The sequence below is a fragment of the Phoca vitulina genome, unplaced genomic scaffold (genome assembly GCF_004348235.1).
Source record: "Phoca vitulina isolate PV1807 unplaced genomic scaffold, GSC_HSeal_1.0 scaffold3, whole genome shotgun sequence".
NCBI classification, from domain to species: domain Eukaryota; kingdom Metazoa; phylum Chordata; class Mammalia; order Carnivora; family Phocidae; genus Phoca; species Phoca vitulina.
In genome coordinates this window covers 59,060,597-59,084,574 of record NW_022589706.1, presented here as the reverse complement: position 1 = coordinate 59,084,574, position 23,978 = coordinate 59,060,597, and the positions used below count along the sequence as shown (strand labels likewise).

The window sequence follows — 23,978 nt, the reverse complement described above, 5'->3', positions numbered from 1 at the left end:
AGAAGTCCAGATGATTTGGTAAAAGAAAAGCATTTTAGATTTGTTTCTCTAGTTCACTCTAACTTCTCTCTCTCTGCTCAGACATCTGCATTCCCTACCCCATTCTTGATTTACAATTGAAAGTTACACAGGGTTCCAGCATGTCTACTGAGGTGCAAAAGTCAGTTTGAAACCTTACCTGGCTAGTGTCCAGTTGACACAATGCCCAAGGCCTCTCACCTGAGACAGGGGAACAGAAAGGGGTACTGTCAACACTGTTCCTTCTTATGCCTTGGTGAAATTCCCAAACCTGCTCTTACTTTCCCTGTGCCTCACTATTACTTGGGAATAGGACGGCCAACAGCCGCCTTCGCCATGGACCATCCCAGGGACTGCTCCAGTTTTAGCGCTGAAAGCCCTGTCTCCGTGGATACCCCTCAGTCTGGGGCAAATCTGGACAGTTGGTTGCCTCCATAATTAATGACCTTCCCCTAATTTTTGCTAGGTAAAAGAGATTTGATTAATTATTTGCCTCTGCAAGGTGAGGCCACTTCCCTGCTTCATAATAGATCTTCCATGAGCAAATTTCCAGAAATGGGCTCAATTAATTACCCAGACAAACAAATAAACAAAAGAATGTAATGTGCTTTAGTGTGTCAATCAGCTCAGCTGGTCTTGTAGTCAGGACAGAAGAACTGAGTAGGCAGACACCAGGAGGGCCTGGGAATTTTGAGGAAGAACAAGTTTTAAGTTCAAGATATTTTGCTTTAGTTTAGGTGTAGGACATGACAGGTTCTTGGATCAGTTTGTGGGGTCTGAGAAGATGAGCAGGCAATGAATCAAGAAGCCAAGGGAGGTGGGAATGCAAACTGGTGCATCCACTTGGGAAAACAGTATGGAGGTTCCTCAAAAAGTTAAAAATAGAACTATCCTACAACCCAGCAATTGCACTACTAGGTATTTACCCGAAGGATACAAAAATACTGATTCGAAGGGGCACATGCATCCCGATGTTTATAGCAGCATTATCAAAAGTAGCCAAATTGTGGAATGGAGCCCGAATGTCCATCGACTGACGAATGGATAAAGAAGATGTGGTGTGTGTGTGTGTGTGTGTGTGTGTGTGTATGGAATATATATGGAATGGAATATGACTCAGCCATCAAAAGAATGAAATCTTGCCATTTGCAAGGACATGGATGGAACAAGGGTATATTATACTAAGAGAAATAAGTCAGTCAGAGAAAGACAAATACCATATGATTTCACTCATATTTGGAATTTAGGAAACAAAACAGATTAATATAGGGGAAGGGGGAGAGAAAAAAGAGAGTGAGGCAAACCATAAGGGACTCTTAACTACAGAGAACAAACTGGGGGTTGATGGAGGGAGGTGGGTGGGGGACGGGCTAAATGCAGTGGGCATTAAGGAGGGCACTTGTTGTGATGAGCACTGGGTGTTATATGTAAGTGATGAATCACTAAATTCTACTCCTGAAACCTATATTACACTATATGTTAACTAACTAGAATTTAAATAAATACTTGAGACAACAACAACAAAAAGAAGCTAGGAGAAAAGAAAGCCAATAAATGTGAAATTAGAATACTTCATCATGAGGCTAGAGTACGTGGTGAGCCTCCTGCCTCATATTTCTTCATCTTCTGTCCCCCTTTTAAACTAGTTGTTACTACTTTCTGACAGATTTCCCCCCAGATTTTATTCAGTCATGTACTGATATGGTATTAATTGCTAAGGTATATTGTATCCTTGATTCTGTCTTGATTAAAAGTAAAGTTGAAAATGGAGACCAGTTTTAACCAACAGTAAATAATAAAAACCTTGACAAGAAACTTTAACAGGCTGCTGATACAAGTTTGCTGAAGATGTCAGCCTGTTTCAGCTTCGTTGTGGGAAGGCAAAGTGATTAGTGTATCCACAGTGGGGCCCAAATGTGAAAGAAGAGGAGGTATAGCACATCCCCGGAGAACCAATGGCTACAGAGGAATCAAAATTTCGGAACCTCAAGAAAAGATGAAGCCAAAGAGGACAGATTTAGGATGCTTTGAATATATTCATCCCTTTCCTTAGACTTTCTTCTAGAGCTCAATTATTTGAAATTTCTAACAAAAGTATGTTATCTTCCATTCTGTCAGCCAACCACTTGTCCTATCAGTACCCTCTCTACCCCATCAGGTAAGAAGCGGATGGTACTGGAATTTCCATCACCAAGTGGCAGATATTTCCAAACTGGGGGTCTGAGTTTATTAAAGCTTTCATCCATTCATATCCCTCAGTTTAGCTGCTATAGGGGTGATGGTCCAAGGTACCATTTTATTGTGCCCCGATACTATAATAGCCTCCTGACTGGTCTCCTTGCTTTCATTCTTGCTGCTTCCAAATCCATTGTGTCATATCAGCTAGAATGATCTTTGAAAAGCAGAGATCATAATACTTTATCTTCTATCCCACTGCATGGGTTAAAACCCTCTAATGGACTCCCATCGCACTTAATATAAAATATCCGAATTGTTTGTCACAGTCTACAAAGCACCACATAATCTGGCCCCTGCCTGCCTTTCTTACTTCATCTTACCCACAAAGTTCTAGTCACTCTGCTTTTCTTTCCTTTTTCTTAAATGTGCTAAGCCAATCCCTATGGTGAACTGCAAAAGCTAGGAACGTTTCCTCTTTTGGTTCTTGGAATAGCTGGTTGCCTTTTGTTAGTCACCTAGTCAGTCATTCTCTATCATATTACCATATTTTAACTCTCTGCAAACCACCTGCTAATATGGATATTTACTTATTTATCTTGGTCTGTTTTTCCTCCTCAACCAGACTGCAAGCTTCATGAAAGCCGGGGCTTGTCATCTTGTTCTGAACAGTGCCTAATAGATAATTGGTACTCAGTAAATCTTTGTTAAAGTGACTGGTTTCTATTCCCAAAGAGCTTACAAATTTGGTTGTACACGGAAGATAATGTAAATGAAAAGTTAAATACACATGACAACAAACAAAAGAGATGCTAAAAGGCAATATGTGATTCAGCACTATATGAACTTTTTCTCATAAAGCATCGACTTAGATAAAATATAAAGGAGGAGGGGACACCTCATATTCCCGTCAGTGAGACTGCAAGTTCTGAAAGCCAGTTTCAACAGGGGGAAGGCCGAAGTCACAGGTGGAGGTGATGGGCAGGAGAGAGGCAGAACGCAGAATGAGTAAGCAGAGAATGTGCATGAACTCAAACTCCAACTCCAGCACAAGTTTGGCAAGGAGGGCCTAGCTTGTTGCAAGATGAAATTTTTAATTATCTGGAATTTGGGGTAGATGACAGTTGGATGGAATATTTTGAGGTACAACTTTCCAGTCCTAAAGAGTTCTGCCAAGGGCCTGGACTCCACCCTCCCCCTCCCCCGCCCCGTTTTGGCTCTGTGAGACGAAGCTTCAAAGTAGGTTTAAACAAAGAGGAAGTCGCCTTACTTAGGTAGCCCCGAGGCAAGTACAGCGGCGCGAGCGCCTGCGGTAGTGGGGGTGGGGCGGAGTGGGGAGGCCACCGCCTCCCTGGGAATTGCTAGTCCCGGGTCACAGCCACAGAGTGCCTTTCCACACAGCGGCTGAAATAGTCCAGGCCTGCAGGCTACATGGGTATGTTTAGTTTTAGAGGACATTTGTTGTTCTAAACTCCTTTTCCCCTTCGGAAATCTGGCAAGCGTTAGTCTTGTTCCACTCCGCACGAACCCACAAGTGTGCGTGTGCGGCTTCAGATCAGGCCCCGCCCTCAGACACACACTGACACACAGAGAGACCTGGCCAGATCTTGCTCTTGGCCTTGATTGAAGCGGCTTCTCTGGAGCCACTAACCCCAGGGCCCGCTCAGCCTCCACCCCTAAAGGGGACCGCCCGGCTGCACTGCGCCAGAGCTGAGCCCTAGGAAGAAAGTTTGGAGTGCCGAGGCGAGTTGTGGGCCGCGGGATAAGGGAACCGGCGGACGGGGATCTTCACTCCAAGTTTGTGCGGCCGTCCTCGCGTCCCGGGGGCGCCTGCCCCGCCGCGCACTGCAGCCGCGGGACTTCAGCGCTCCGGGCGGAATGGGACTGCCGCTCCGGTTCCGCGGCCGGTGCTAGAGGCTCGGCCAGAAGCCGAGGGGGAACTTCTCTTGAGCGCTGTCGCCGTGGGCCCTCATTGTCTGCAGGAACTCTCCAGAATCCGGAGGGGGAGGACTGGATCGCTCTTCCACTGGGATTCGTCAAGAGTTCCGGCGGCAGCTGCGGCGGTTGCAGTGTCTCCCTTTGTCCTCCTAGGACCTCCCTCCCTTCCTTTTTCCCTCCCTCTGTCAGTTAGTGGGTCCTGCTGCCCCGGGCGCCGGCCCCCCTCATCAGCTCGCTGTCCCCCACCCCGGGGTGCGTCCCTGGTAACTCCTACCACTTTAGCGTCCCCACCGAGTCGAGCCGAGGGGGCTGCGAGGAGGAGGCAGCCGCAGGCCCCTGGCCGCAGGATGGTGGCGGGGCTCTCTCGGGCCCGCAGTCCCGGGAGCTGGCTGGTCCCCGGGCTGTGGCTGCTGGTGCTCAGCGGTCCTGGGGGGCCGGTGAGCGCCCAGGAGCAGCCCTCCTGCAGAGGAGCCTTTGATCTCTACTTCGTGCTGGACAAGTGAGTGCCGGAGGGAGGTCCAGGGTCTTCTGGTGGGTGGCATTGGATGAGCTGTGGCTGGGGAGACGGAGATGCGTGTGCGCCCTGGGGAGGGGTGCTAGAAAGCCGACGACGGGTGCTTTGTGCTATGCCCGTCCGAAGGGCAAGCGCTTTCTTATCTGTGCTGGCTGGGTGGTGATCGGAGGAGTCCCGACCTGCTGGGCTCTCTGGGGAGGTGGGGTGGTCACTGTTTGCCAGTCCTGGGGCCTCTTGGGAAATGGGAGAGTGTCTGTTTGGGGTAGCTGTCTGCATCCCTGTTTCTCGGCCCCCTCTGGCTTCACCCCCTCAACTGGCTAAAGTTTGCTGGGTCTGATCCTGATCACAGCGCTTTCGTTGTAGCCAGGAAGACCCCAGGGTCAAAGTACTCAAGGTGGTTTGCATTTCCTGTGAAGGAGGGTTGTGTTTATTTTGAAGAGGCGGGATCCTACTCCAAACAATTGGGCAGGTGGTCCCTGAAGATGGGTTGGCTTCCCTGATTCTTTTAGCGCCTAAGTTTCAGCTGCCGATACTATTACTTTGCTTGAAGTAGAGGCCGGGTTACCCCCCACGTAAATGTTTTGTTTTTGGTTTGTTTGTTTCTCATCAGTTCAATTTCATTTTACAGGTCTGGGAGTGTGGCAAATAATTGGATTGAAATTTACAATTTTGTCCAGCAACTTACCGAGAGATTTGTGAGGTATTTCTCCTACTTTACTTTTCCAGGCAGGGGAGTTTGAGGTGGAGGGAAGTAGACTGAAGTGTAAGATGTTCCTTTTTTGAAACCTTTCGCAGGGAAAGCCTCTCATGAAATGTTGATTTTTAAGTGCCTCAAGACCATTATTACACACATGTAGTTATTAGGACAGCCCTTCAGTTGTTCAGGGCTTATTTCATCTGGATCCCAGAAACTTGGCTCAGGCCCTTGGGAAGCATCTTCAAATACTATTACAAATGTCTTTTCCTTTCTGAATTTTCATCTGTTTTGAATTTTAGTTGCGCTTTCTCATAATTTATCACATAAAACAAATTTTATGCTAATAGTATCCATAATGTATTTTTCTTTCCACACAATTCTTAGCATTGTAGAGGTCCTCATTTAAAAAAAAAACAAAAAACTGTTGGTAAACTTCAAATGAACATGTGTTAATAACCCACTACCAGAAAAGGCACTTGTGTGTGTTTAAAGAGACGACTTGTGTTTACCCAATGTGTGGGTGTGTGGCTGGTTTAAAATTTAACTGTTCTATATATGCAATAAGCCTTACTAGGAAAGACTGGTTTTTTCTCCTATAAAAAGCATAACTGCTGTGAAATCCAGCTTACTCTCTTATTTAGAGGTAACTAGGAATTAGTGGCATCTCTATTTAAAAATAACCCCAGAACACCAGGCTTTTGAGCCTTTTTTTTTTTCTTCTTCTTCTTCTTTTTTTTTTTTTTAAAGAAAAAAATGCAATGAGCAAATGCAAGTTTATCAAGATAATGGAAAGGACACAAAAAGGAGCTGTATCATTAAATATTGCTTCTTTCAGTCTTGTTAGCCCAAATGTTTTCTGTAAAACAGGCTTGGATGATCAAAACATTTTGAAAGTCATGTTGCAAGTAACTTCAAACAATCTGTAGAGGCCTAGGCAATCCTTGCTTTCAGTTATTGGCAGCAGTAAACTTATCCCTATAAAAATGTATGCTTGTCCATGTTCAATCATCAGTCTCCTGCTTAAGAAGCCAAGTATAACACTCTCATTTCTGGACAAGGTCTGAAGTAAAACTGTCTAGGAAAGAAAAATAAATAAGGCCCTCTATCTTTAAATGTTAAACGCAGTAGGGACAGTTGTTTATAAATTTTCTGATTTAATCCGAGAGTGTGCAGAGAGCATCACATAGATTTTGATCGAAAGTAGTAGATCATTTCAATACACCATTTTGAAGAAGTGGGGCTTTTATTGATTTGGTCTGGTTTGCAAGTTGGAATTCTATGATAACACAGTTCTCTGGCTCAAATTTAGTTACTTAGTTACTAACTCATAATACATTGTAGAAAGCGAATAAAGGCTGACTACTGGAGAGAATATCTTCAAATATGGATAAACCTTTGAGATCATTCTGATCTTCAGTTTATAGATCTTAGTTTCCTGTCTTCAGTTTCAGATCTTAGTTGTAGTTGCGTAGAGTGTCTTGGAGACAAGAACCATTCTGTGAGATAAATGCCTAATGCTCAAAAGATATAGCCGACTGGGGCAGGTGTTGCCAGTGGGAAGTATGATGTTTGAGATTAGGACAATTGGAAATGTCTAATCAAAACTGATTTGTTGGGCGCCTGGGTGGCTCAGTCGTTAAGCGTCTGCCTTCAGCTCAGGTCATGATCCCAGGGTCCTGGGATCGAGTCCCACATCAGGCTCCCTGCTCGGCGGGAAGCCTGCTTCTCCCTCTCCTACTCCCCCTGCTTGTGTTTCTGCTCTCACTATGTCTCTCTCTGTCAAATAAGTAAATAAAATCTTTAAAAAAAAAACAACAAAAAACAAAAACTGATTTGTTAGTCTCTTTCACATTGTCCATGATACTCTTACTTCCGGATCACTTTTGTCTCATATCATAATTGTGGTAATTAAATCAAACTGACTGCTCTCCAGCCCAAAATATTGCTAATGACAATTGCTCAGAAGGGTCTGGCCTCCTTTAAGGAGATGAGGTAGAACAGGGAAAATAGGTAAAGGGAGAAGTATTTTCTACGAAAGGATTTTACATTGGCCTAGAATTCATCTTTCTAGGTAGTCTCTTCCCTAAATGGCCTTGTGGGTCATGGAGGATTGTTTGAGTGCTGAGAAGCACTGACTAAATCCAAGATGGCTTATGCAGTAATGTTAAGCAGAGTTAGTGTATCTATTTAGGGAGTTCCATTTAAAAGAAGCCTGGACCATCAGAGTCTGATTTTAACTGAGACTCCATAGCTATGTATCTGTATTGTATCAATATTTCTTTTAAAAATGTTTAACTGCCTCTTTTCTTATATTGCAGCCCTCAAATGAGATTATCTTTCATTGTGTTTTCTACTCAAGCAACCATTATTTTGCCATTAACTGGAGACAGGTTAGTGCATTATCATTTCACTGTAGGCTTTTAGTAGAGACTAATCTTGAAGGAATGATTGATATTTCCAAGTGGTGATTCAGGCCTCCCAGTGGAATCAAGCAAATGCACAGACAGTTTAGCTCTGTTCACTAATAGAGGAGAAAGGAGGTATGAATGATATAAAAGAGCAGATAATCTGAAAATCGATATCATTCTTGTTGGTTCTGGAATGTACAATGAAACCCAGATCTCTGCCTTAGTTGTCATTTTAGTAAGGGAGGCTGGTGTACTTTGTTTTGCATAATATGTGGATTTCTGCAAAGTTATACTTGAATATAGCTTTTTTTTTAATAAATTATTTTTTTCTTTAAAAATGTCGAGAAAATATAATATTTATTTATGTGTTTTGTTTGTTTCAACTTTTTATTTAAACTCTGGTTAAGGAAACATAATATTTAAAGGGACTCAGGGAGAGAACTTATTTATACTTTGCAGAGTTAATTTGGAAAATTGTGTGTGTGTGTGTATATATATATATATAGATAGATAGATAAACTTCTAATTTATTTGTGCTTTAAGTTTACTTTTTTCTGGAGAGGAGATACCTCTGTAGATGAGGAGTCCAGCTTATGACCTCCGTCTTCTCATTGATACTTTCCTTCCATACTTTCTTGTGTGCATCTGGGTGTCATCAAGAGTCAGAGCAATAGTAGTCCCTTGTAATCCACATACAATAGCTTTGCTTCCATGAAAAGAAATTTTGTTCATTGCCCAGCTTAATTTTCAAAGATCCAGATAGATCTCCTAATGGAGTCTATTCGTTAGAAGAAAGAAAGAACAGTGTTAACATTTATAGAGTGCTTATGTAAGGAAAAGCACTTAGCATGACACCAGACACAGAGTAGACTCTCAGTAATTGTCACCTGCGTATGCTGTGCCAGGTTCTCTGTTAGGCACTTTGAAGATGAAGTGTAGTGATTGGTCAACAAAATTGGTATTGTTTAGAAATGCATGGAAAGGGTTTAAAATGTTAATCTAAATTAGAGATTCTTCCTTTATCATTGGTTAAATCTAAAAGAGGAGAGGACTGGGATGAAGAGGCTTCTATTTGAAGAGGTAGCATAAACATAAGCATGTTGCAGTTAAGAGTCACTGAACCAATTTACTAGCCAAATGGTCATGGACAAGATACTTAACCTCTTTATGCCTCAGTTTTGTCCATTTCTGTAATGATGACGATGATGATGGTGATAACAATATCTGCCTCATAAGGTTGTTGTGAGAATGAAGTCAGTGAATGTGGAGAATGCAGGACAGAGTCTGCTGCGTATGTATTCAAGAGATGAAAGCTCTGTCATCGCTATTATTTGTTACTACTATTATTATTATTTGGAGCTAGGGAATATGTAGTATTTTAATGATTAGTGAGGAATGATGCTTACAAATGGGGATAATTGTCCTGCTTGAAAGGATTTATAATATTCAAGGAGAAGTGATAATAATGCTACTTACAACTTATATACAGTTCACTCCTCTGTCTCTTTTTAAATAGAAATAACTTCTGTTTTAACGAATGGCACTATTTGTGGCATGCTGAATTAGTGGGGGGTGGCAGAAAGTACACTAAGAAGGCCTTGGTTAGAATTACAGCCGTGCCACTTACTGATTGAGAGACGTGGGGCACATCATCTGCTCAGTGTGTTGGCTTTTATGTGTGTAAACCACAGACATAATTGGCCATGTTTTCTTTCTTTCTCTTTTAAATCTTTATTATTGATACTCTTCTGTGCTTTCTTAGAGAGTTGTTGTAAAGATCAAAATAAGACAATGCAGAGAAAAGTACTTTTTATATCACAGAACAGTCTCCATTAAAGGGTATTATTTTCTGCTCCTAGTTGTTCTTTTACTAATTTTATTTTATTAAGTCAGTAACTTCTGAAACTTCTCTGTGCTGGGTATTTGGGTATAGGGTCACTTTTCATCCATTACCTGCTCTCAAGTGTGTAGAAACAGTTCACATATTTAGATACAAAATTACTGAAAAAATGCTTCCACAACTATTGTGGATCTTTGTTTCAAAGCCTAGACATTGGAATTCTACCTATAAACTTTCCTGATGTCCTAGGTCACATCACAGAGAGACCTGACTAAATGAGACACACAGTGGGTTTCACAATTTTGGTTCTGTTGTTCATAATTCTTCATTCCTTTGGTTATTATGAGAAGTACTTCTTTCCTGTTTCTCAGAGTGTTGCTAAATATTTTCAGTAGAGATGAAGAAGATTGGAAGGCAGTAATCCTTACAATAGAGCAGTGTCTTCTTATAGAATTTCAACATGGTATCCAATACTCTGTGAGTACATGGATAGAATAATAAACTTGGCAAGATATGATCAGTTATACATTTTATATACTCATAAAAACTTTACTCTTCTAAGTGTTTCAGTTTGAAACACTCTCTTCTCTTGCCCCCATGATTTTTATCCTCTGTGTATCTGTTAGCTCATTCATCCACTTATCTACCTACCTGCTTGCCTACCTTAGAGATGATGTATTGAGTGTTTTGGGCTCTGGGGGCAACACAAAGATGGATAATCTAGTGTGTGTGAGAGTAAGGAGTGTGCGCATACCCTTAAATAGCTCAGGGCTGTATTATAGGATCAGATAAAAGTGCCATGTTGATTCAATATGCACAAATCTGGCCTCTCAGTATTAGAGAATTTGAATCAAGAGTAATTTTAAAGGATATTTTTAGTTATTATGCTACATAATTGGGGATAGTGAATTATGCTCACTTCTTTTCAATATGATCTTAATGATGTAAAAGTGATTTAGTTAAAAACATTTAGTGAACAGTTATTATGTGCTAGGCAGTGTGCAAAATGCTTTCCATTCATTACCTCATTTCATCCTCATATTAATACATGTAATACATATTGTTATTATCTTAACTTTACAAATGAGGAAATGGAAGCTAAGGAAGGTAATGTAGCTTATCCAAGGACATACAGTTAATACGTGGTGAGGGTATATTAGCCAGAATGGTCTTTTAAAATATAAAGTAGAGTATGCCCCTCTCATGCTTATGACAGTTCTAATGGCCTGGAATAGAAAGCCCATGTCTCCTAATGGCCTAAAAGCCCTACCTGATTGCCTTACCCAATCCTCTCCTGTAACATTGTGTGCCCCAGTTTAGCCCACTGGTCTTTCCATTCCCTGACCAGGCCAGGCTTCTTCCCACATTAGGAATTTTGCCCTTTCTCTGCCCCAGAACTTCCCCTGGCTAGCTCATTCTTATTCTTTAGGCATCATCCCATACGTCCCCTCCTCTGAGACCCTTAGCCTGGCCATCTAGTCTACAGGCACCCTGGCCCTCCTCCCCAGAGATTGGTTGTGATAGTCTATTTGGTTATCACTTTTTGAAATTATTCTGTTAAGTAATTTATTTTTATCTCCATCACCCTAACATAAATTGCATGAGAGCAGAGGGGTCTTCTTTGTCTTGTTCACCCACATATTTGATACCAGAACAGAACCTGGCACACAGTAGATGCTCAACAAATACTCGCTGGATGAATGGTTGAATTGGTCACTCTAGAACCTGAGTTATTAACTACTATCATATGTTTTCTCTCTTTGAGAAATGATAAATGATGACTTAGATTTGCTAAGTTTCTTTCCTACTCTTGTAGATCAGTTATAAACTTTTCCAACACTCTTCTTAATGTATTTTTTCCCAAATTGAAAAAGTCATATAATTGTTTAATCTAAGCACAATAATCAATTACTTAGGAAAAAATATTCCTTAGGCAGACTTATAGGAACTTAAAGAGAGAAGTCATTTGATTAAGTTTAGATAATATATACATTTCTATTATTTGAAAAGATTTATTCTTATTCCTTAAAATCTGAATTAAAAATTTACTTGTGATAAAACAGTCCTTCATAAGAATTGGTAACTTATAAATTGGTTCATTAATTTTGCACAGAAATTTGGCAGTATCTGTAAAAATTTAGAAGGTTCCTATCAGCCATTCTACTTTTTAGGATTGTATTCCGCTGAAATCCTAGCACCAGTGTGCAAAGATAGGTATGTGCAAAGTTGGACACTGAAGTGTTGCTCATAATAGTGAAAACTGTATTCAATCTAAATGTGTTTCAATTGATGTAATTTAAAAAAAATATGTAGAATGGGATGCTATGTAGTCATGAAAAGAATTGGAAAATCCATGTATATTAACATGAAAATTTATCTAAGATACATTAATTGAGAAAAGCAGGTGGCAGAACACTCTGTTAAGTATGATTTTATTTTTCTAAAATAAAAACAAAAAAAATCTTTAACCGTTTTTACGGTGTGTGTGTGTGTGATCATAAATGCATGGAAAAAAGTCTGGAAGATATGCAAGAAACTGCTGACAATGATACTTTCTTAGCAGTGACATTCAGGGTGGGGAGAACCTTCATTTTTTAATTTCCATACACCTTAGTGATTCAATTTTATTTCAACACTATTATTTGTAAAAAAAAAAAAAAAAAACCAAAAAACAACAAATGCTCAAAAAAAAATGTTACTGACTTCTTTAGCCAGAGATAGCTCTCTTGGAGTCAGAATGGAATTTAGGAGTTGGAAGGAGAAAGCATTCAGGAATAACACATATCCAATTGCTATCTTGGGGGATCCTGAGGTTCCTTGTTAAAATGAAAACACCAGGAGTGGACCTTAAGTCAGGTAGACATGGAAGCTATATACTCGTTGTGTGACCTTGGGCAAGTAATTTCACTTTCTGCTGGCCAGTTCTCTTGCCCGTTAGAAGGAGCTAATCATTCCTACCATATCACAATGTTGGGATGATTAAATGCCTATGACGCATGAGAAAGCCTAATTGATGTGGGAAGGAGTCTAAGGTTGAAATGGGATTTGGAGATTATCAGTGTACGCTACAGCAATCATTTTCATCCTCAGGTGCCAGGATTCTAAGAGTACTTTAGAGAGGTCAAATGAATTTGCTCGAAGTGACACAGCTAAGTAGTTCGAGCCAGGGTTCACGTCTAGTTCTGACTCCTGAGCATGAGCATTTAACCACTGCATTGCCTCAGACTTTCTGTGTTCCCCCTTCCGCACTTTTCACAATTAGTCAGAATTTGTCATAATTCAAAGACATGTTCTTCCTCTAAACCCATTCTGTTCTCTTATAAACCAGTGATGTGGTGAGAGGAAGTGAATGTAGTTTTTTTTGTTGTTGTTAATTGTATTAGAGAAGTGATTACTTCTGGTTAGAAAAGTCCATTTGGGCCACACATCGTGCTAATCCTGAGAGGTCTGGGCAAGATAGCAGCTCAGATTCTAGTCACGGATATGCTAATAGTTATTTCAGTGCAGTCCCACATCTGCTTTATATTCTAGAAAATGAAATACATGGTTACTCATACCTGGGAGACAAACCTGGCACACCCAAGTGGTAAAACGCAGAGGTCAATTTCTCATGACTTAGTAACGCATTGAATGGGGAAGTGGGGTAAAAAAATATACCAAACGCAGCCAGTATGGACTTCAGGTGTGAGCCACGTACCACACTTTGGTAAGCGTAGACTAAGCGGGAGAGAATTTTTTCACAAAACCCAGATTGTGCAGAGCATTTTGTAAGCAGCTATTTATGAATCCAGAACTGCTACCTTGGGTTCATTGGTCTGGGCTCTGGACCACAGAGACATTGGCACATGTTGGCCTTAGAGTGACATGTTAAATAAACAATAAGCAAGTTTTGATTCATGACAAAACAGCACAAAACTTAGTGGCTTAAACAACAGCAATTTTATTACCGTTCACAATTCTGTGGACTGATGGCTTGGCTGGGAGGTTTCTCTGCCCCATGTGATGTTGTCTGATGCTGTAGGCATAGAGCTGGTTGTTGATTCTGGAGCTCAGCTAGAGCTGTTTAGTGGAATAACTTGGTTCTCCTCCATGTGACCTCCTCATGTGGCATAGCTTCTCACGGTATGATGACTGGGTTCCAAGAGAGAGCTTTCCAAGAGCAAGTATTACAAGATGAAGGAAACAAAGTCCCCATTTTTTAAAGGATTGGACTCAGATGTCCAAGAATATCACTTCTACCTTATCCTATTGCCAAGCAGTAGCAGGACTAGGCCAGATTCAAGGGGGGAGGAGATAAATGCCATCTCTTGATGGGAGAACGGGCATATAGAGAGTGGGAAGGAATTGACAGAGGTCATATTGGAGATCACCTACTATAGATTTTATGAAAAGTAATAATGAAACTCTAAGATGAATCTCTTTTGATATAAACATGTCAGCTTAGCAAAAAAATATAAACCTTGTATATGACCAAAATAACAAATTAGATTGGTAATTTGGGCTCTAGTCTTTAGATTCTAGTGTGACCCATAATCCATCTCAGTAAATTTTGAATGCGAAGTGTCCTTTACTTTTATTATTTTTTATTAACCTCTTCCTTTCATTCCTTTTGTTCTTTTCCATAAATGAAAAATATTTGTTTATTAACATTAATACATTCTCTTTTACTTTTATATTTTTAATATTACCATTATGTCCTTCTTGAGTCATGTTAGAATAGATTGGCACATTTTGCTTTACCTCCATGATTTTAAATAGTATTATTAAATTTCAACTATCAAGGACTTAAGAATTAACAATAGGTAGAAATACTTTCTAGTACAATGTGAGGATAGAAGTTTTCTTAACTAGAAATGACTGCAAATTTTTAAAAATATCTTAAAATTTTGAGCTATAAAAGAAGTACATTTTGAGGTTGTTGGTATTCAACTATTTATTCAAGAACAATAGTGCACACTTATGGATATGATTTGTTGTTTGTGTGATTTAATATAAAATTTTAAGGTTGTGTGTTTTGTGAGGGATGATTAAAGGGATAGTTCCCAAGTGAGGTTTATAAGCTGTGACTAACAAAGCTGATAATTTGTACTTAAGTTTTCTTCTATGGATAAAGGGATAGGAGTACAGTGAATAGATATTAACGGTTGGTTATTGATAATTGAATACTATGGGCTATGCAGTATATGAAGTGTTCTACATGTGATAGTACCTTTAATTTTGATTAAACTCCACTATGTAAGTACCATCATCACCCCCATTTTTCAGATGGGAGAAATGGAGGGCCAGAGAGGCTATATAACTGACCCAGAGTTGCAAAACTAGGAGGCGTTAGGGCTGGGAATTGAGGCCAAGGTCCCATTGCTTGACCTGTATGTTGCATTCATTGATGCAGAGTGACATAAAGAAAGAATAGAGGGTTGGTTGGCAGATAACCTCACTCGGTCCCTGACTCATGATACGATAAAAGAATAATAACTAATATCTGTGTAGCACTTACTTTGTACCAGATATTTTATATGCATTAGGATATGATAGGTGTTCAAGAAGAGCAACATGGCAGTGGAAAGGAGAAACTATGAGGAGGAGAGTTTGTTTTGGGCACTTCTCACTTTCTTTCTCCTGTCTCTCCTACTACCCTCTCTGTCCAGGCACCTGCTACCTTCTGATGCTCAAAGCTGCCAAATAACATTATATTATAAATATCGTAGTGGGGACCCAATAAATATCTATAAAAGGAATGAATGAAAACCCAACTGGGCAGGCATTATTATTTACATTTTATGGAGATGGAAACTGAGCTCCAGGACAGTAAACTGCTGGTGTATGCAGTTTATTAGTTGTAGAACCAGACCTTCAGTTCACTTCTGATTTACTCCAATCCATAAGTCTTCCTCCCTCATTACGTAGCTTCCCATTTGACTTCTTTCCAGAACCTCCTCCCACCAAAGTTCAATATAACACCTTCTTTCCTTCCTTTTTTCTTTTCCCTTCTCCTTTCTGGTTTCTGTATCAAAATGTTTCAACTCTCAGTTTGCTGAGGGAGCTCTCCTTGGAATCAAGGAGAAAGTAACCTGGGTGAACAAAATCCTACTAACATGGGAAATGACTAATACCAACTTAACAACAGTAGTACCTGTAACTTACTCAGTACTTCTTATGTGCCATTGAATCCTCACAATGGCTCCATGGGGTAGATATTTTCATCCCTATTTTACAGATGAAGAAACAAGATAGGACTTGGAATTCATCTCAGTTCTCTCTGGCTATAAGCTGTACCATCCGAGAAACTGTATTTTATAGTTTAAAAGATTGTCCTAGTCACCCCCAAACCCTTTCAGTAGAGGACTGACTGGCAAAATAGTTAAGGAAAAGAGCATTCCAATGACATGGAAAGGTTTCTAAATTAGATTAGATCAGAGGTGGGTGCCTGAGTGGCTTGGTTTATTAAGCGTCTGCCTTCAGCTCAGCTCATGATCCCGGAGTCCTGGGATCGAGTCCCCTGGCAGGCTCCCCTCTCAGTGGGGAGTCTGCTTCTCCCTCTGACCCTCCGCCTTCTCAGGCTTTCTCTCTCTCACTCTTTCTCAGATAAATAAATAAAATCTTTAAAAAAAAAGACATTAGATCAGAGGTTCTTAATTCTGGCTGCACATTAGAATACTCTGGGGAATTTCTAAAAAAATAACCCTGAACTTATCACAAACCACAAGTAAATTAGACTCTCTTCAGTTAGAGCCCAGAAGGGATTTTTTTTTTTTTTTTTTTTTTTTTAAAGCCCTTTGGTGATTCCAATATTCAGCCATGGTGGAGCACTAAGGTGCATCTGTAGAGATGTGTGTGGACTACATGGGAGCCCTTCTTATTATCACTATACAGACTCAGTGTTCACTTGTGGTAGGCACTTAGCAGGTGCACGTAGATTGAGTGAAATCTGGAAAGAGTTTTGAAATCTGGGAAGTTAAGATGTTGTCCATTGGAAAGTTCAAGTACTATACAAATGTACTTTGTAAACATAATATCATTAGTCACAAGTAGAAGGTACTTCAAATAAAAAATTGTGCCTTAATTGTGTTAGTTGGGCAAGTCAGAATTCTCTGCCAATCATTTGATTATGCCACTATTTATAATATATATTTAATTATGACATCATGAACACCTTCCAAAATCCAGAGTGTTCTACGGATGGAGAAAAGCCATTGATGTAGTGCAGTGTGTGACAATGTAATTGCTATGTTTCCTTCCCTTCCATCATATCCTTTCCCTTCCCTCTTATCTCTTCCTTCCCCTACTCAGCAGAGAAATTGGAGAGATACTAACAGAGTGGAAAGTGTTACTTTAGAGATTAAAAAAAGTGTGTTTTTGCCTCTCTGTCTGTCCCTCTCTTTCTCTCCAATCAATATAATTATGAAATAAAAAAGAAAGAGTTGATTATAGATTTTAGCCCACTGATTCTCAACAAAAAAATCAGAGGTTTAATATCCCATTTAATTTGTTTCAATTCTGCCTCTTTCCAAAACGTATTGGGCTGCACTGAACATAATAACATTGCAGAAAGACAATAACATATAAAAAGAAAAGTTAAGATCTTGGAAAAGAGGATGTAGCAATATGGTAACCATAGGAACTTAGCAGAATTTTGTGAATGAGTAAGAAATTTACTGTGGGCTTCCCAAAAGTTAGGGCAAGAAACAGTTGACATAGTTGTACTTAGCAGAAAGGAGGAAGTGTATGGTGATTACTCAGGGATGACGAGAACCTTCTGCCATGAGACCTTAGAGGGGACGTTATGTGTTATGGTTGCAGCACCCTTGACTACAGCTTCACAACAAATACCAAAGTAGTTTCAATATCACTATTCCTGTAGCTCTAGACCTAACGTGAAAACCAGACTTGGTGAGGTTGATCTAAGATGTGTTGAATTTGAGCTTTATAACATGTGCATTTTTTCTTTTGTTTTTATCACCCCCCACTTCCTTATTTTTCTTAGAGCTTTCTTAGAGTCATAGTTTAGATGAATGAGTTCTCTTTTTAACCTACGACATTTTGCATCCCCCCAGTTAGCTGTTTACTAATAGACAAGTTTAGAACTTATTTTTAGTTGCTTGGCATCTTTCGAAGGCCTGAGATCTGCCCTGTCTTGTTTGGCTTTAGTTTCCCCTAAAATGACACTGGTTGGCGGAGGCTGACAAACTGTGTAGTTCCACTGGAAGGAGATAAGACCAGGGCTCATGTGCGTTGATGTTCTTGACTGTTGGCAAGAAACACTTTGCTCCAATGATGATGCAGCTGCAAAACTAATGATGGAATTTGGTGCTACTTAGAATATTAGGGTGTCACGTATGGTTATGGATAGAAAAGCCAGGGCTACTCTTCTTCTTCCAATGAAATAAGCCAGCTGAGTCCTACCTTCCAAAAAAAAGTTCTGAATTCCACATTGGGCAAGTTCTTGTAGCTTAGAGTCCTCTGCTGGTGTTGTCTGTGGTTCTTAGAAGGAATTAAATGGTGAGGTGAATCTGAACTGAATGGAGAAGGCAGTTTTTATCATGCAAAATCTGTTTGTGTAAACTTGAATTTCAGTTGTCTTTTTCTCATTTCCCTTTTGGCAGCGAACATTAATGCTTGAGGACACGCTGCCACTCATTTCTCGGAAGCACCAAATATTTGGTTTTTGTCTGCATTCAAACAGAATCAGTTTCAAGTTGTATCTGTAGATACTAAACATAAATATTTAGATAAAACAAGCTTATAAAGTAGGTAATTTGCTCCATCATCTGTGAAATTATGAATCTTTTTCCTATGGTAAATTGAAAAATTTATTGAACCCTTACTTTGTAAAAGGCATTATAATAAGTAATAAGTGCAGAGTAGGAGGATACATTATAAATGGTAGACCTGGTGATAGTCCACTGTGGACTTCCAGTCTAGTTGAGAAGTGAAAACATTAAATTAAGTTAAATTAAATTAAGTTAAATTAAATTAATTACATTATTTTAAAGTAGAAAGTTTTTGAGAGACAAAATTACTCATTGTAGTAGAAGTTGATCGTAGATATATTTGGGGTACCTTAGAAAAAAGAGTGTAATGAAGTTAAAGATAGGTTCACAATAGGCTGATTTTAAACCAAGTATTAAAAGAGACAATGTGGATTGGTAGAGATGACTGAATCAGGAAGGAGGAAGATAAGGATCATACTTTGAAACATATTTTTGGGAAACTCCTTAAGATAGAAAACTTGTCTGATAATAATTTTCATTACAATATCAGCATATAATCAGTAAGTTACTTTTAAAACATGAGTGTAGTTCTGGTGAGTGACTCATTTATTTCAAATATTTGAAATACAACATTGCAGTATGATAAAATTTTTTTTTACTATTTTTGACATACGTTTTAATAGTGTATGATATATATTATATGTATACAATTTTATTTTAGTAGTGTATGATATGTATATATATATCCTTTTACATATGATTCTAGTAAGTTCCTTGATATTCAGATAATATACTTTTTTTAATTGTATTTTTTTATTATGTTATGTTAATCACCATACATTACATCATTAGTTTTTGATGTAGTGTTCCATGATTCATTGTTTGCGTATAACACCCAGTGCTCCATGCAGAACGTGCCCTCTTTAATACCCATCACCAGGCTAACCCATCCTCCCACCCCCCTCCCCTCTAGAACCCTCAGTTTGTTTCTCAGAGTCCATAGTCTGTCATGGTTCATCTCCCTCTCCGATTTCCCCCCCTTCATTCTTCCCCTCCTACTATCTTCTTCTTCTTCTTTTTTTTTTTTTAACATATAATGTATTATTTGCTTCGGAGGTACAGATCTGTGATTCAACAGTCTTGTACACTTCACAGCACTCACCATAGCACATACCCTCCACAATGTCTATCACCCAGCCACCCCATCCTTCCCACCCCCCACCACTCCAGCAACCCTCAGCTTGTTTCCTGAGATTAAGAATTCCTCATTTCATTGAGGTCATATGATACATGTCTTTCTCTAATTGACTTATTTCGCTCAGCATAATACCCTCCAGTTCCATCCACGTCGTTGCAAATGGCAAGATTTCATTCTTTTTGATGGCTGCATAATATTCCATTGCATATATATATATATATATACACACACCACATCTTTATCCATTCATCTGTCTTTTTATAATTAATCTTTCATCTATCATTCTTAATAGTGTGGGTGCTCTTTATGTTTTATTTAAAGCATTATACTTCAGTTTACCATTGCAAGACTTTTTTATGTAGAAGGGTCTTTTTTCTTGGGGCACCTGGGTGGCTCAGTCGGTCGTGTCTGACTCTTGATTTTGGCTGGGGTCATGATCACAGGGTCGTTGGATCGAGCCCCATGTCGGGCTCCTTATGCACTGAGCATGGAGCCTGCTTGAAATCCTCTCTCTCTCTCACTTGCTCTCTTTGCCTCTCCCCTTGCTGGCATGTGCTCTCTCTCTCACAAAAAAAAAAAAAAAAGGTATTTTTCTTGCTTTTTAAAAACTAAAATTCTGAAAGCAATATATTAAGATCTCTCTTCTGATCCTTTAAATTTAAAAATTTAAAATGAAATTTTGAGTTTATTTTGGATTGCTTTTGCTACATTGTTGTATTGATCTCTTATGATTCTTATGGTTTCTTTATTTTTCAAGGGGTCTTTGGAACCTATATTAAAAAACTCTGAAAAATGAGTCTTCTCTTACTTAATACACACAAAATAGCTTTTAACAAGGTATTCATACTTCATTTAGACATACTGCATTGGGACTCTAATTAGTCAGGATGAAAAAAGATTATTCTAGTTTTTCATCTTTTTCATTCCTGTTGCATCTTTCAAGAACCCATTGCCATCCATCCATCCACCCATCCAACCATTTATTCTTTCATTTGATCATCAAGTATGTACTAAGTACCTACAGTATTCAAGAGAATGAGCTGGTGTCTGGATGGGTGATAAGATGCTACAAGAGTGACTAGATTCTGAGACATAGGACTCTGGGAAACAAAAGTAGAAACTGTGAATTTCTGTAAGTAAGGGTTAAGTAATGTGCCTCAGAAACCTGCAGATAAAAAAGGAAATTTCCAACTTGCAGGGAAGTGGGTAAGTGCTTCAGAAATGCTTTTTCACTTAAGCTGACCTACACAATCCTTGTTTGTTTTGGATGAAGGAAAATGTTTTACTCCTCAGCATTTAGTCAAACAAATATGATAGAAGTTATCTGTTCTCAGCTCAAAAAGGCCTAGAATATACCGAGATTTCTCAAGTTATTTCATATTGTCAGTACTTTTATTTTTTGTAGTTAAAATACGAATGCTATTAAATACTTATTAAAATAGCAAAAAGTATGAGAAGTTATCTGTCCTCAAAGATGCCCATGTTCTTTCCTCTTACTGAAGAAACCTTAATTGTAATACTGCCATGTTTTTTGATAAGTGCTTATTTTGATCTTTGCTCATTTTTCTTTTGTTTAATTTTATAATTTTCAGAAGCAAAATCAGTAAAGGCTTGGAGGATTTAAAACGTGTTAGTCCAGTAGGAGAGACATACATCCATGAAGGACTAAAGCTAGTAAGTTCTTTCACATTTATAAGTATGGGAGAGAATGTTTTCTTATTCTGTAATGCAATAAACTATAACTTTCTAGTAAAACTCAAAGACCCCGTTACATGCTTATCTTAAAAAAAATTTTTTTTTAATGCTTTTAGTTGTTCTAAGGATGAGACTGATTTACCGTGGTGATAAGAAAAATTTGGATGGCATTTTGCTTTTTAAGGAATTTTTGTGGTGTGTGGTTATTTTCAGACTAGTCAATCAAAGCTTAAAATTTATATCCTTTAAACCCAATAGTAACTACTCTATAATGTGAATCTATACTTATTTCAAATAAAATAGTTAACACAAAATACCCTGTTTTAAAAGGCAGTCTATAATAATTTGGTTTTGTCAGACTCATAAATTCAGCCTGATGGAACATGCTGGTTAAAAGTTAAGATTAAATTGTTAGTTGGATAATTATTCTATATTTTCAGGCAAATGAACAAATTCAGAAAGCAGGAGGCTTAAAAACCTCCAGTATCGTAATTGCTCTGACAGATGGTAAGTTGGACGGTCTGGTGCCATCATATGCAGAGAAAGAGGTGAGTATTGAGCTGAAACTGTTCTTTATACCCCAGTATACTTTGCTGTGTGTCTCTGTATCTATAGCCTGATATTTGAATAATGCAACCCCCCCCCCCATCTCTCTCTCTCTCTCCATAGGCAAAGATATCGAGGTCATTTGGGGCTAGAGTTTATTGTGTTGGTGTCCTTGACTTTGAACAAGCTCAAGTGAGTGCAGCAGATCTGCAAACCTTAATCTAAATTACATAATTGTTTTAAGAGTAGTTCATCAAATTCTTTTCACTGGTGATTTACTGTGACACTAATTGGTTGCTAAAGATTTTCTATAAAATGATTTTGAACTCTGCATCAATAATGTCTGATTTTGATAGGTTTCATTACTGAAAATGAAACTCTAGAATTTCTTGAATATTCATTTGGTTTGGAGGAACTGATATTATAGAACACACATTTGGATTAAAATATTATGAATACTCCTCCTTGAACTCAACTGACAAGATTATTATGACGGTCTTATTTAGGTGTTTTAGTTTGATTGAAAACTTGACTCTTAGGAGTGCAGGGATTTGGGAAATCTGTTTAGAGGAAATCTTTAATAATTTTCATTCCAAAACCCAAATTTTTTCGTTAAGTTTTGAAGGTTTATATATTAATTTTTTTTTTCTTGGCTTACCAGATGATTTTACATTTAAATTTTTGGTTGAACATGACTAAGATTCCTGTGTCTCTTGACATTTACAGTTGTAGAACTCTGCACTGTTTTGAGATTCAAACTTGAGGCCGATGTAAAGGGCCTGTGGCTAATTCATTTCATTGCACTATGTTTCGAGTAACACTAGTGCCATCTCCTTCAGTTCCTGACAGGCTACACTGGTGAATTGATCCTCTGGTGTAATTTTTCAGATGAACATAACTGAAACATAATGAAGTGTATAAAATGTATGTCTCAACTACCCGTTAATTAAATGTTCCTCATTTTTCTAAAGCTGGAAAGAATTGCTGATTCCAAGGATCAAGTTTTCCCTGTCAAAGGTGGATTTCAAGCTCTTAAAGGAATAATTAATTCTGTGAGTATTTTTCTGGGAGTAAGAAAGGCGTATGATTTTAGGTACATTTTACAACGTAAGATGTAATCTTGATATCCATTCAGGTGGTCGTTATCTTGAAGAAAGAGATTAAGAAGGAAGTTTGGTATTGAGAACAAGGCATTAATTCTAAAGATCTGGATTTTGTTGGTGTTAATTGTTGGTATTAATGCTTATTAATTGAACTCTGTGAGCTTGGGTTTGAGATTCCAAGTTTAAGATCTTCATGAACAGTCTTAGACACTTCCACCCTGTGAGCATGGAGTTCCTCATTCTCTTGATATCTTGGAAGTTTTATAGGCTTTCCAGAAGATAAAGTAAAAATTTGGATTGGAATGTGTGATGTCTCCCTCCTCCAAACATGGTGTTTCTTAGCTATCAGGCAGGCACTGTGCACCAGCGGCTGAGTATTTGACTGCCATTGTTCTTTCCCTTTTAATGATTAGTCATTTCACTGGAGCTCATAATATTTCTGTTTAGAATTCAGTTGCACTGTCTCTGGTGATTGTTAGAATCGGGGCTCCCCTAAAGAGGGTAAGGGGAAGTGGGATGAGGAAATGCAAAGCAAAACTCCTACGTTTCACAGCTGAGGTTTATGTTTCATTTTACTGCCTTTTGCTAGAAGTACTTGGAACAGTTGCTATTAAGTATTTATGATATTTTGGTGAACACCATCCTAAAATGGAAGTGAATAATGTATATTCTCTAAGTCAAAGCTTTTCCTTTCATCTTTAGGTATTTACTGAGGGGAAAAAAAAGATAAGTCTCAGGGTCTTCAGACATTTGGTTCTGGCATTTAAAATTTCTCTTTAAAGATCATGTTTTTCAGAAACCGAGTGAAATCGATTGATTTTGTTTTTAAGTAGCCTGTAGGTTTTTTTCCCCTCATTGATGGAACTTTTCAAAGAAAAAAATATGATGTGGTTCTATTACGTTATCAGTACATCTAGTGGACAGGCCGAATGTAAATACAGGAACAGTGTTTTATTATTTTAAGAGTTTAATTATGTTTAGTATTTAGAAAAAATTGCAAGATAAAAAATAGGAAATATTTGGATTCATATTTATATGAATATTTATGTGGATTTATATTTGGATTCAAGGTAAATACTCTGTAACTGTGATTTGTTTTAAAATACATGAAAATGGATGGACAATGCAAAAGAGC

The 23,978-nt window shown here is 38.6% G+C and overlaps 1 protein-coding gene across 1 annotated transcript in view; it reads left to right on the top strand.

Annotated features, from left to right (window-relative positions):
* The first annotated feature begins 3,464 nt into the window (after nt 1-3,464).
* The window catches only part of ANTXR2 (ANTXR cell adhesion molecule 2), an 88,085-nt gene continuing 67,571 nt past the window's right edge, over nt 3,465-23,978 (top strand). The window contains exons 1-7 of the mRNA XM_032400619.1: nt 3,465-4,630; nt 5,274-5,345; nt 7,661-7,732; nt 21,092-21,173; nt 21,635-21,742; nt 21,864-21,932; nt 22,712-22,792. Of these exons, the coding sequence (XP_032256510.1) occupies nt 4,479-4,630; nt 5,274-5,345; nt 7,661-7,732; nt 21,092-21,173; nt 21,635-21,742; nt 21,864-21,932; nt 22,712-22,792 (636 nt within the window). The 5' untranslated portion in view covers nt 3,465-4,478. The remainder of the gene's footprint in view (nt 4,631-5,273; nt 5,346-7,660; nt 7,733-21,091; nt 21,174-21,634; nt 21,743-21,863; nt 21,933-22,711; nt 22,793-23,978) is intronic.